General features: G+C 39.5%; 1 protein-coding gene across 1 annotated transcript in view; it reads right to left on the minus strand.

Moving 5' to 3' along the window:
* Positions 1–8,867: 8,867 nt before the first annotated feature.
* The window catches only part of LOC128660801 (probable 2-ketogluconate reductase), a 157,232-nt gene continuing 152,535 nt past the window's right edge, over positions 8,868–13,564 (minus strand). The window contains exon 8 of the mRNA XM_053714830.1: positions 8,868–9,096. Coding sequence (XP_053570805.1) covers positions 9,000–9,096 — 97 coding nt within the window. The 3' untranslated portion in view covers positions 8,868–8,999. The remainder of the gene's footprint in view (positions 9,097–13,564) is intronic.

Below are 13,564 nucleotides of genomic sequence, written 5' to 3' on the forward strand. Positions count from 1 at the left end.
CCAAAACTCTGCCTTGACATGCCTTAATATATCTATATTTGGATCTACTTATGTGGAAGTTCTGGATTATCATACTCTCAAATAATGATCTTAAAAATATTGTTACACATGTTCTGGGAGGCGGAGCAACCAAGAGGCAGCAAAGACTGTAAGCTCCGGCAAAGCGGTGACTATAAACACCATCAGAACCGCTCAAATTGATCCCACGTATTAATCTTACACAGCTGTAGCACCCTTAACATCGAAGGGGTGGCTGGTGTCGACCATAACAGCGTGTGGGGTCACTAAAAGTGCACCAGCTCCCGGACAGCGTAACAAGAGTGAAGCGCAATTGCGCCGGCACCATTTTGCCCAGGAATCAGGGCTAAGGTAAAGAGAGCTTAGAAGCGCCTACAAATAATAAACAAACAAAAAAATGCACATAAATACAGCGCTCTTCAACTAGAGAAGGACCGTGACAGTATCGGATATTAGCGGGAGGATGCACAAAATGGTAAACGGAACACAGTGAGTACAGGCGGGAAATAACGCCATTTCATTTGGTCTGATTGGGTCTCATAAGTACCGACTTAAGGTTTAATATCACAGTGTCCCAAGCCTTATCACATGCTCCCAGTCTAGATTGGCTCCGCAGTGTGACTGTGTATACTGGGAACAAATAGTTAAATATTTACCTGCCAATTCCCATGAAAATTGATAAGTATTTCTACAAACTCTCTCCCTCCACCAAAGATACTATGACCCACAGAGCGAAAACCACTGATAGAAAACAATAAAAACACATAGCTGAATTCCACGCTGAAAGCCTGGCTAAGGGTGAAGGTACAGAACATCAGACTATGGAACAAATGTCTTTATTGCAAGAACTTAAATAAATTTTCCTTCCAAAAATGAATTCCTTACAAGCTGGGGTGGACACCTTGACGAGTGAGGTGAGGCAATTTTCCTCACGACTGAGTTTGGCAGAATCCCGTATCTCTGAAGTTGAAGATAGACTCAGAAGTATCACTTAAACAACTTGTCAAACAAAATCAGACTCTTCAGGATAGGGTTGACGACCTGGAAAATAGAAGTAGGCGTAATAATCTACGAATAGTAGGGGTGCCGGAGTCAGTCAAGAGAAAGTATCTTTTAGAATTCACTGCACTCACATTTCCCAAAATATTGGGAATACCCGCAGATATTCTCCCCATCGATGTGGAGAGAGCCCACCGGGTGGGCCTGGAAAGAACTCTCGAGCACGCAAAAATGAGACCCAGACAGGTCATATTTAAATGTCTAAACTTCCAGAAGTTGAAAATCCTACGAGCATACAGATCCCGTAAAGAAATTATTTATGAAGGCTCCAAACTTTTGCTTTCCCAAGATTTTTCCATGGAAGTTACAAAACAAAGAAAGGATTTTGCTCCTTTCTGTTCTCAGCTGCATGAGCAGGGTCGACAGGTGGCATTACTATACCCAGGTAAACTGCGCCTGCAAACACCACATGGCACCACATTTTTCCACCACAGGCACTGAAAAGTTATCTTGCAACAGAGAATCAACAACCGCCTACCTGAAAGAAATCCCTGCTATAAAATTAGATCTGGTTATTCTTCACCAAAAAATATGTTTTACAAATAGAGGTACCTCACCTCTATACAATTGCTCAATTGTGTATTCATGAACTCCATTTAAAGAAGAGACAAGGACCTAGATGGGGCATAGACCCCTCAACAATGGTAATGAATAGGAGTCTTGGAACTATTTTTTTTTTTTGTTCTTCTCTTATTTCAAATCTTTATTGTCGTAGACACAAATGAAACAGTTACAGATATCATTAATAGATTAATTAAAAATATGTGGCCTTTTCTTGTTTACTCCAGGCCAACTTGGTGTAATAACATTTATAAAAGCAAAATGGGCACTATGCAGGATGTCAGTCAGCTAACCAAACTTGGCATCCTCAATTTATTATTTTCAGGCTACTTAGTTTTATTGTTAGTTTTGAATAGGGAATTAACTATAAAACCACATAAGTGTCACGCTCAGCTGCTGGGAAGCTCTGCAGTCCTCTCTGTGTGCTTGATTGACAGGCGTCTGAGCCACCCCTTCCTTCCAGTTTGTTTGTTAACTTTGTGGCTTCTGATAGGATTTCGCTGAGGAATCTCTCTAACTGCTGCTTTTCTGTTACCAATCTCTTCAAGGATTTACTATGCTGGATTAACCTTCAACCTCCTGATTACCTGTCTCCAAACAATGCAAGTACTGTTTGTTTTGTGAAACTTTCAAACTTCCTGTTTACCTGCTGCAAACCCTGCATATTCAGACTACTCTGTGTACTGCCAAACTATTCAAATACTGTTATTTCTGTGAAACCTTCAATCTGCATGTTTACCTGTTTCCAAACTCTGCAAATACAATTATTCAGTGTAAACCTTCAAACTGCTTGATATCCTGTTGCCAATCTCAACATGTACTGATTAATCTGTGTTAACCTTCAAACTACCAGCTTACCTGTTGCTATCTCTGCAAGTTCTGACAACACAGTGTTAACCTTCAAACTACCTGATTACATGTTGTTAATTCTGCAAGTTCTGACTACAGTGTTTACCCTCAAACTGCCTGATTACCTGTTGCATACTCTGCAAAGACTGTCTACTCAGTGTTAACCCTCAAACTGCCTGATTACCTGTTGCATACTCTGCAAAGACTGTCTACACAGTGTTAACCTTCAGACTGCCTGATAACAAATGACCTACTCCTGCATTATTAACTGTTTCCTGTTTTACCCTTCTGTCTGAGTATAAGTGGACTATCCCTGCTCTCCTGATACTGTGAAAGACATTTCATGAAACCAGTTCCTTATTCAGAAGTCTATCTGGCTGATATCATGAATTACTTTGGCACAGGCTAACCCTGCTCCATATTGTGAGTACTTTGTTTTTTGGAGGTTGTCGTGGGGTCACGTCCTGGATTAAACTCAGAGTGCAAGGGTGTTGTTTAAGTTCGCCCTAGCATTTGGGTCTTCTTCTGGACATTTCCTAACCTGACAATAAGTTTGTTATATTTGCTAAAATGTATGGCATACTCCTCTTTATCCTGTGGATGCCTTGGTTGGTGGTGGTTGGGATTGGGCATGTTTCTATTATTGCATTTAAAGCTCCCCGTGTATATAATATATGGGATAGGATGATCCCCTGCCACCCATGTGTAGTAGTTGGGCCCCTACTTATAGAACACATTCTAGGTGTATGCAGTGGAAACCTGGACACAATAAAGGAGATCATGACTTACTCCACAGACTCCAAATCCCACAGTCCAGTTTATAGAAGTCAGATAAAGATAAGACAAGTCTTGCGTATAGCTCCAACACAATATAACCAAACAGAGTTTAAGTTAATTAATGTTTGTCTGGATGTGTTTGCTGCTAATTATATCTTACATGTGTTGAGTGTCTTGCGGGTGGTCTTAAATGGTTGCTCCTTGTGGACAAGGCTCAAGAAATGGTTCACATTCACCACCTAGTGTGCCAACAAATGTATTTATCCATTCGCTTTGTGTATGTTGAGCAATAACTGCATTTATGGACGGGAGGGACTGTTTGTTTGCCGGGTCTTTGCTAGCGGAACACATACTGTATGTACACAGGGCTAGTTTCGTGGTCTCCGAGTTCCAGGGTCTAGCTTGTGGGGATTGGATATCAATGATGATGTGATGTGCCTTGCATCTAACAGCATTTCATTTTAGTCAAATAGAACTAAAATCAATTAACACTTGTTTTAATGTATATGTTGCTAATGTTATGTTTATGCTGAATGATTTGCAAGGTGTATTGGCCTGTTGCCTTTCGTGGATAAACAAGAATATTGTTGTTCCCTTCCCCCCCCTTTTTTTTCTCCTTTGGCTCTGCCTCAAAACATACAATCTCATACCATTAGATGATCATGTCACTTAAAATAATAACATGGAATGTGGGGGGAATTAACTCCCCCATAAAACGAAAAGCAGTTCTCACTCATCTAAGGAGAATGGGAACTGATATAGCATTGCTGCAGGAAACCCATCTGACTGATGAGGAGCATCCTAAATTACAAAGAGACTGGGTTTAACATATATCATTTTTTTTCACACACTAGTGCTAGCCGAGGTTTGGCTATTGTCTTTGGCAAAAGACTTTCAGTTCAAATTAACCATACCTGTACAGATAGAGAAGGGAGATTCTTGATTGTCCAGGCAACGATTAACTCTATTGACTATTGGGGGGTAGTTATCAAGCCGTCAACCTCAAATACGCTGGAATTCCGCAGCGTATTTGTGGCGAGGCTGATTCGCCTTAGTTATCAAAGGCTAGAGACCGGCAAAAGTAGAATTTAGTGATGTAAGCTTCGATCCGCCGGACTCAGTCCGACACAGATCGAATCTTACGTCACTCCAGATGTTCCGTACACAAGTGCGGCACAATCTGACTACTTTTGCTAGTTATCAAAAAACTAGCAGGTACGCTCTGCACTTTTCCGGCCCAGCGTACCTGGTTTTCAATCCTGGAGGCGGCGGATCCCATAGGAATCAATGGGAGTCTGACCATAGCGAAAGTTCATGTTCGCTGCTGCCCGACATCCCATTGATTCCTATGGGAGCTGTCTGCACCTAACACCCTAACATGTACCCCGAGTCTAAACACCCCTAATCTGCCCCCCTACACCGCCGCAACTAAATAAATGTATTACCCCCTAAACCGCCTCTCCAGGAGCCCGCCGCAAGCTACTCTATACATATTAACCCCTAAACCGCCGCTCCCGGAGCCCACCGCAAGCTACTCTATACATATTAACCCCTAAACCGCTGCTCCCGGAGCCCACCGCAAGCTACTCTATACATATTAACCCCTAAACCGCCATTCCCTGACCCCGCCACAACTATAATAAATGTATTAACCCCTAAACCGCCGCTCCCTGACCCTGCCGCAACCTACATTATACCTAGTAATCCCTATCCCGCCGCCCTCTATAAGTTATTAACCCCTATCCTGCTGATCCCGCACCTCGCCGCAACTAAATAAATAGTTTAACCCCTAAACCGCCGCTCCCGGACCCTGACGCAACCTATATTAAATTTATTAACCCCAAATCTGCCCCCCCTACACCGTCGCCACCTATAATACATTTATTAACCCCTATCCTGTCCCCCACTACACCGCCGCCACTGTAATAAATTTATTAACCCCTAAACCTAAGTCTAACACTAACCCTAACACCCCCTAACTTAAATATTAATTAAATAACTCTAAATAATATTTCTATTAAATGAATCCTATTTAAAACTAAATACTTACCTTTAAAATAAACCCTAATATAGCTACAATATAAATAATAATTATATTGTAGCTATCTTAGGATTTATTTTTATTTTACAGGCAACTTTCAATTTATTTTAACTAGGTACAATAGCTATTAAATAGTTATTAACTATTTAATAGCTACCTAGCTAAAATAAAGAGAAATTTACCTGTAAAATAAAAACTAACCTAAGTTACAATTACACCTAACACTACACTATACTTTAATAAATGAATCCTATTTAAAACTAAATACTTACCTGTAAAATAAACCCTAAGATAGCTACAATGTAATTAATAATTACATTGTAGCTATTTTAGGATTTATATTTATTTTACAGGTAACTTTGTATTTATGTTAGCTAGTTAGAATAGTTATTAAATAGTTATTAACTATTTAATAACTACCTAGCTAAAAGAAATACAAAATTACCTGTAAAATAAATCCTAACCTAAGTTACAATTAAACCTAACACTACACTATCATTAAATTAATTAAATAAATTAACTACAAATAACTACAATTAAATACAATTACATAAACTAACTAAAGTACAAAAAATAAAAAAAAGCTAAGTTACAAAAAATAAAAAAAAATAAGTTACAAACATTTAAAAAGTATTACACCTAATCTAATAAAATAACAAAGCCCCCCAAAATAAAAAATTCCCTACCCTATTCTACATTAAAAAAGTTCAAAGCTCTTTTACATTACCAGCCCTTAAAAGGGCCTTTTGTGGGGCATGCCCCAAAGAAAACTGCTCTTTTGCCTGTAAAAGAAAAATACAACCCCCCCAAAATTAAAACCCACCACCCACATACCACTAATCTAACCCAAACCCCCCTTAAATAAACCTAACACTACCCCCCTGAAGATCATCTTACCTTGAGTCGTCTTCACTCAGCCGAGCCACCGATGGAACTGAAGAGGAGATCCGGAACGGCAGAAGTGATCCTCCAAGCAGCGCTGAAGAAGTCTTCCATCCAATGAAGTGATCCTCCAGGCGGCGCTGAAGAAGTCTTCCATCCGGGCGATGTCATCTTCCAAGCGGCGCTGAAGAAGTCTTCTATCCGGGCGATGTCATCTTCCAAGCGGGGTCTTCAATCTTCTTTCTTCAGGATCCATCTTCATCCCGCCGACGCGAAAATCCTTCTTTCCGACGGACTATCGACAAATGAAGGCTCCTTTAAGGGACGTCATTCAAGATGGCGTCCCTTCAATTCCGATTGGCTGATAGGATTCTATCGCAGCTTTTTGACAGATTTATTGATAACTTAAGCAAATTTTTTCAGGTCCGCGGCGGGCGTATTGGGCCGGCGAAGGCAGGAAAGTTGACACGTTGATAACTACCCCCCTATGTGTTTTGCAATGTCTATGCCCCCAATCACAGATCTGTGATTTTCTGGAAAGATCTAATACGAAAATTGACCCCGCATATAGGATAATTGGAGGTGACTTCAATATTACCCCATCACATAAGTTAGCTAGAGTTTGGCTAGAAACCCAATCTACTAGAGACCTGAAAATAAACTATAAAGCCAGATATGAAACTAGAATGTTTAGCATGTTTGACTCAGACCTTGACACCTGGGATATATGGAGATTGCAACATCCAGAGGGTAAAGATTATACATGCTTATCTAAAGCTAAACACACTCTATCTAGAATTGACTTATTTCTGATGTCCAAAACACCCTAACCACGCAAGTCCGACACTGTAGAATATACAACATTTTAATATCCGATCACGCTTCTATCGAATTGACCCTGGGGGCTCATGGTCCGTGCTCAAACAGAAACACTCTTAGATTCCCATCAAATTTGGCTTCAGCTGAGGCTTTTACAAAATTCCTAACACAATGTTGGACTGATTATTACACAGACAATGCAGCCCACTTGGAAAACACCCAACTATTCTGGGAGGCAGAAAAACGGTACTAACTGGATCCATAATATCTTATATCTCTAAAATTAAATACAAAATACAACATAGATATAAGGCTTTGCAAAAACAATTGGGGCAAGCGTACCAGACTTACTATACGACTAAAACGGGTGACACATATGAGACTTATGTCGCTGCAAAAGCAGAGCTTGATGCTTTTTTGAAGCAACAAGTCGCATCAGGCCTATTAAAAACAGCAGATAAATACTATAGATTCCGTAGTAGAACTGGTAAACTACTAGCGACTCTGATGAGGCCACGGACAGCAAGGACTAATGTGGCTGCATTAAAATTCCAGGGTCGGACTTATACAACACCATCAAACATTGCACGTTTCGCACAATAATTCACACAATTAAACACTCGAAAAAACTCTTCATCCCCTGACACCCAAATTCACTTTTGGCAAATGCTCAAATTACCCCAACTAACACAAGATCAACTTGACGTCTTAAAGTGATGGTAAATTCATACGAACTGCTCAACATATTTTAAAAGCTCTTATCCTAACTAGCATATCAATATGGTTTTTTAATAATAAAAACATCAGTTTATTGAATAACTTCCATTTTATTGCTGTAACGTTACACTTTTATATTCAGCCTCTCTATTAAATTTTCTAAGGTACTGATTTGATTGACATACGTTTTAGCCAATCATCGGCTCACCATGCGCCCCATGTTAAAAAGTACCTGCACGCTCCCGTGCTCTGAACTCACTAATTGCGATGCAATGCACATGCGCAACTCTTACGCTACTGATCTAAGTCAATTATAACTGGCATATGACGCAGTCTCTTTTTCACTTGCGCAAGTAGCGTAAGAGTTGCGCATTGCATCGCAATTAGTGAGTTCAGGGCACGGGAGCGTGCAGGTACTTTTTAACATGTTAGCTGTGCTCTGCATGTTCTTAACTTTATGTTGTAATAAACAGACTTTTTAACTTGCCTTGTTATCTCCCTCCTCATTCTACATAAGTGTCTACCGTTGTTGCTTAAACAGCTTTGTTTGGATGCCTTTGGATTTTAAGCAGGGTGTTTGGAGAGCCCTGAAGCACAGCGGTGTCAGGACCGGGATCTTCACTTACCACATAGTACCCACATGAGTATACAAGAACTCACCCTAGATCCGTGAGTAAATTGCTATAATTTGTACGACTTTTTGCATAGTGACATATTGCATGCATCATGGAACTTTGTTTGGCTATGGTATTCTATCAACATAGACAGGCTGAGAGCATAGTCTGTACAGCTTTGAGGGGTGATATATATACTTGAAATTTTATTACTCTAGTGGATCCATCAATAATTTATCTAACACTTGGAATTGAGAACACGTTATCTGGATACTATGTGTTTCTCGTATGAACATTCATTGGTTTATTGGTGTTAAAGTTATTTATTCATTTGAGCATATCTATAAAATTGGACTTAAGTTTTTGTTTACCTTAGCCTAAAACTTGCATGATTTCACAGATCAGGAGGCATTCATTCCCCCCTTCCCCCTTTCCCTGGTTATACTGTTATTTGTTAAATGTTATTGTGTTTAAAAAATGTTGATTTATGTTGTTATCAAAAAATTTGAAGTAAGGCGATCACTCAAGACTAGATTACACTTGTGGCAACTTTATTACATGTACATACAGATATCTTAACAGTCTTGTTGCGGAAGTAGCATCAGAATCCAACATTTGATATTGCACAGGTATTACTTTGGGGTACATTGTAATATTATCATTTACATGATGAAAAGTTTATTCTCTGTATACTTGACGGTCTGCGTACCGAGATTCTTTGATTCTGTACTTGCTGATTGTCTTGTGTCTGCTTTATATCTACCAATAAAAATGAATAGAAAAAAAAAATATATTGTTACACTTTTCATAGGTCTCCAATTTGAAGACTATGGATGCTACAAATCCTATGGGTTTAGATGGTATCCCCCTTCATTGTCAATTAATTAGCATTCTTTAGTTTTAGGTGAAGTTTTACATTTTTTCTGTTTAGGAAAGGTAGATTCTGATAATGCAGGAGATAAAGGGATTGTCAAGAATTTGAAGACTTATTGTCAGAATCATTGCAGGAGCCAGGCTGCTTTTAGATACAAAGGGCACCATTTATCAAGCTGCGTATGCAGCTTTGGAGGCTGTTAGCTGGCAGATTAAAATCACCCCGGACACCTTCGCCCAGGGTGATTGGCAGCCCCTATTTGCACATTGGGCTACTGTGAGGAGGGGGCGACAATGCATACGCACACACTTGTGCAATGTTAAATACGGGTAGCATATTGCTGCCCTCTTTCTGCTATCCTGGGGAGCTGTGACTTTGAAGGGGCAAGAACTGCCCACACGTACAACACAAGATAGAGCGATCTTGGGAAGGAGAGAAGGTGGCGACTGTAAGACAGAGTGCAGCAATGAAAGAAATGGCAAAAGAAAGGAAAGCACTAGAGAAAATGGGATATAAAGATCAACTGGGATTAGACAAAAGAAAAACAAACAACAGTAGTCTTAATAGAAGAGCAAATTGCTCAAGTATAAGAAACTAAAGGAAAAAAGGAAAACGGGAAACATTTGAATACAACAAAAAGAGGGGAACAAATAACAAATGTTTTATTATTCAGGAAGAGCAGGAAAGAGGACGACGGTTTACCGGACACTATATGGTCATTTGGTCATTTCCTTACCTGACCACTCTACTTTGTTTTTTCATTGGTTGTTTTGTTTTTACTATTATGCTTTCAAACTCTGTTGAGCAGTAAAGTGAAAAGTTTAAAGTGACATTTTTCATTCAGAAGTCAAATAAAACATACAATTTTAAACCACTTTCCAATTTATTTATATTATCACATTTTCGTAGTTTTCTTGTTATTTGTTGAAGAGCAGTAAGGTAAGCTCAGGAGCGTGCACATGTCTGCAGTGCTATATGGCAGCAGTTTGCAACAATGTTATACATTAGCAAGAGCACTAGATGGCAGCACTATCTCTAGTCATGTAGTGCTTCAGACATGTGCATGCTACCGATCTAGATATCTCTTCAATAAAGGATAACATGAGAATGACGCACATTTTAAATAGAATTAATGTGGAAACTTTTTTTTAAATCGCATTCTCTACCTGAATCATGAAAGAAACATTTTGGGTTTCATGTCCCTTTAAGCAGAATATGAGTCTCTGTCTTTGCAATAAAATCTAGTTATTTGCATTATTTACTTACAGTACAATGTTTATTCCAAGAGGTGCTCTGAGTGGCAAATTCCTCTGCCAGCTAAAGGTTTTAATCAGTGAAGTATTAATTAGTCCCCTATATTGGTTAATGGGTCTAAACATTTTCTTGCTGCCGTTGGCCTGTTAGGTGACTTATGTCCCAGTAATATTAACATTTACTAGCTGATTACTGCTGCAAAAGTCTATAATACTTTACTTATTATAACTGATACGTTTAGCTTTAGATGGTTGAGTAGTAAGAAACCTTTTCCCCTGCTAAGCTATTTTTCACCCTTAAATGTCGTTTGCACTCTTGCATTTAGTCAACCAATGTCAAAGCAGATTGTGCCATTTGCACAAATACACAGAAATGGCAAACAGATACCATACAGAACTTTTTTTTTTAAATGCTGCAATCAAGGGCTTCATAGTTCTAATTTTTAAATTAAAGAGCCTTTAAAAATGACGCTATTGGTTACTAATAGAAATCCCTTATTTGAATGATGGATCTCCTCTCAAATAAATATTTACACATGGTATTATGTAGTATCACCAAATCCTGAGAACAGAGCTGATTTGCCCTCATTGTAACAATTTGGCAGCTGGAGAAACACAGGGCCCAGGACCCCTCTTTTGGAAGTGGTAAATGGCAACTCATGTTCCTAAAGATGAGTTTTCTGTCTTGCTATTCATTCTGGGGATAAAATAGGGGATCCCCTATTCCAGAAAAGGTGTCCAAAATGCATATATCTAAAATGGTTAAAGGGATATTAAACAGTATGTTTCATTGTTGTAATTAAAAAAGCACTAAGCAGTGGTATATACAGTATATCACAAAAGTGAGAACACCCCTCACATTTTTGTAAATATTTTATTATATCTTTTCATGTGACAACACTGAAGAAAATGACACTTTGCTACAATGTAAAGTAGTGAGTGTACAGACTGTATAAAAGTGTAAATGTGCTGTCCCCTCAAAATAACTCAACACACAGCCATTAATGTCTAAACCGTTGGCAACAAAAGTGAGTATACCCCTAAGTGAAAATGTCCAAATTGAGCCAAAAGTGTCAATATTTTGTGTGGCCACTATTATTTTCCAACCCTGCCTTAACCCTCTTGGGCATGGAGTTCACCAGAGCTTCACAGGTTGCCACTGGAGTCCTCTTCCACTCCTCCATGTCGACATCATGAAGCTGGTGGATGTTAGAGACCTTGCACTCCCCTACCTTCCATTTGAGGATGCCCACAGATGCACAATAGGGTTTAGGTCTGGAGACATGCTTGGCCAATCCATCACCTTTACCCTCAGCTTCTTTAGCAAGGCAGTGGTTGCCTTGGAGGTGTATTTGGGGTCGTTATCATGGTGGAATACTGTCCTGCGGCCCAGTCTCCAAAGGGAGGGGATTATGCTCTGCTTCAGTATGTCACAGTACATGTTGGCATTCATGGTTCCCCCAATGAACTGTAGCTTCCCAGTGCCGGCAGCACTCATGCAGGCCCAGACCATGACACTCCCATCACCATGCTTAACTGTAGGCAAGACACACTTGTCTTTGTACTCCTCACCTGGTTGACGCCACACAAGCTTGACACCATCTGAACCAAATAAGTTTATCTTGGTCTCATTGAACCACAGGACATAGTTCCAGTAATCCATATCTTTAGTCTGCTTGTCTTCAGCAAACTGTTTGCAGGCTTTCTTGTGCATCATCTTTAGAAGAGGCTTTCTTCTGGGACGACAGCCATGCAGACCAATTTGATGCAGTGTGTGGCGTATGGTCTGTGCACTGACAGGCTGACCCCCCACCCTTTTAACCTCTGCAGCAATGCTGGCAGCACACATATGTATATTTCCCAAAGACAACCTCTGGATATGACGCATGTGCACTCAACTTCTTTGGTCGACTATGGTGAGGCCTGTTCTGAGTGTAACCTGTCCTGTGAATCCGCTGCATGCTCTTGCCCACCGTGCTGCAGCTCAGTTTCAGGGTATTGGCAATCTTCTTATAGCCTAGGTCATCTTTATGTAGAGCAACAATTCTTTTTTTCAGATCCCCAGAGAGCTCTTTGCCATGTGGTGCCATGTTGAACTTCCAGTCACCTGTATGAGTATGAGAGCGATAACACATAATTTAACACACCTGCTCCCCATTCACACCTGAAACCTTGTAATGTCATTTCTTCAGTGTTGTCACATGAAAAGTTATAATAAAATATTTACAAAAATGTGAGGGGTGTACTCACTTTTGTGAGATACTGTACTTCTTAGAAATCATTGTAATATATAATATTCATCTATTTAAATGGATTTTACCTTGTATTAATTTTTTTAAACTTAATTTGTGCAGTGTCCATTACTTTCTGTCAAAGTTCTACAAGGAGGATGTGGTCTCTACAGGAAACTTACCTAGCTTGGTGTCATAAAACTTGGTTTAAAAAAAATTCTTCCAGGATTCAGATAGATTATACATTTTTAAACAACTTTTCAATTTACTTCTGATATCGATTTTGTTGTTCTGCTCTGTGCTCAACATAAGGAATATAGGCTTTTGTATTGAATACAACTATTAGAAACTAACTTCATTATGACTAATTAATATGTTTTTAAATCATTTTCAGGAAAATAGCTATGTCACTGTTTGTTAAGATATCGTTCACAGTCTTGAAATAAAAAGTTAGTTCTGTGAATCTGTAGAAGGGTGGGCGGCAAAGAGCTGCAGGCAAGCGACAACTGTCTCTCTGACACCTTTCAGACACAGAGAGATGCAGGCTAAAAGTTTTGTTCAGGGTTGCTTTTGGTTTTCATCATAGTGTTGAACCGGAACTGTGCCTGCTTAGATGAGACTTGGCTGAACATCTTCTACAAAGTGTTTGTCACATGATGAGATGGAGTTTCTCCTCTATGTGATGACTTTGATCTTCTTCCCTGCCAGTGTCAGCCATGTTTAGCAACTGAGCCATTAGCAATCGAAGTTAAGTATTGACTAATGTATAATCATTGCTTTGTTTACCTACGTTATCAATAGAAGTGAGTACTAATAGTTAACTTAGTGCCCTTCCTGGTGCAAACTCTTATGCACACCTACCAGGTTCA

This window comes from Bombina bombina, chromosome 5 (assembly GCF_027579735.1).
Source record: "Bombina bombina isolate aBomBom1 chromosome 5, aBomBom1.pri, whole genome shotgun sequence".
NCBI lineage: Eukaryota > Metazoa > Chordata > Amphibia > Anura > Bombinatoridae > Bombina > Bombina bombina.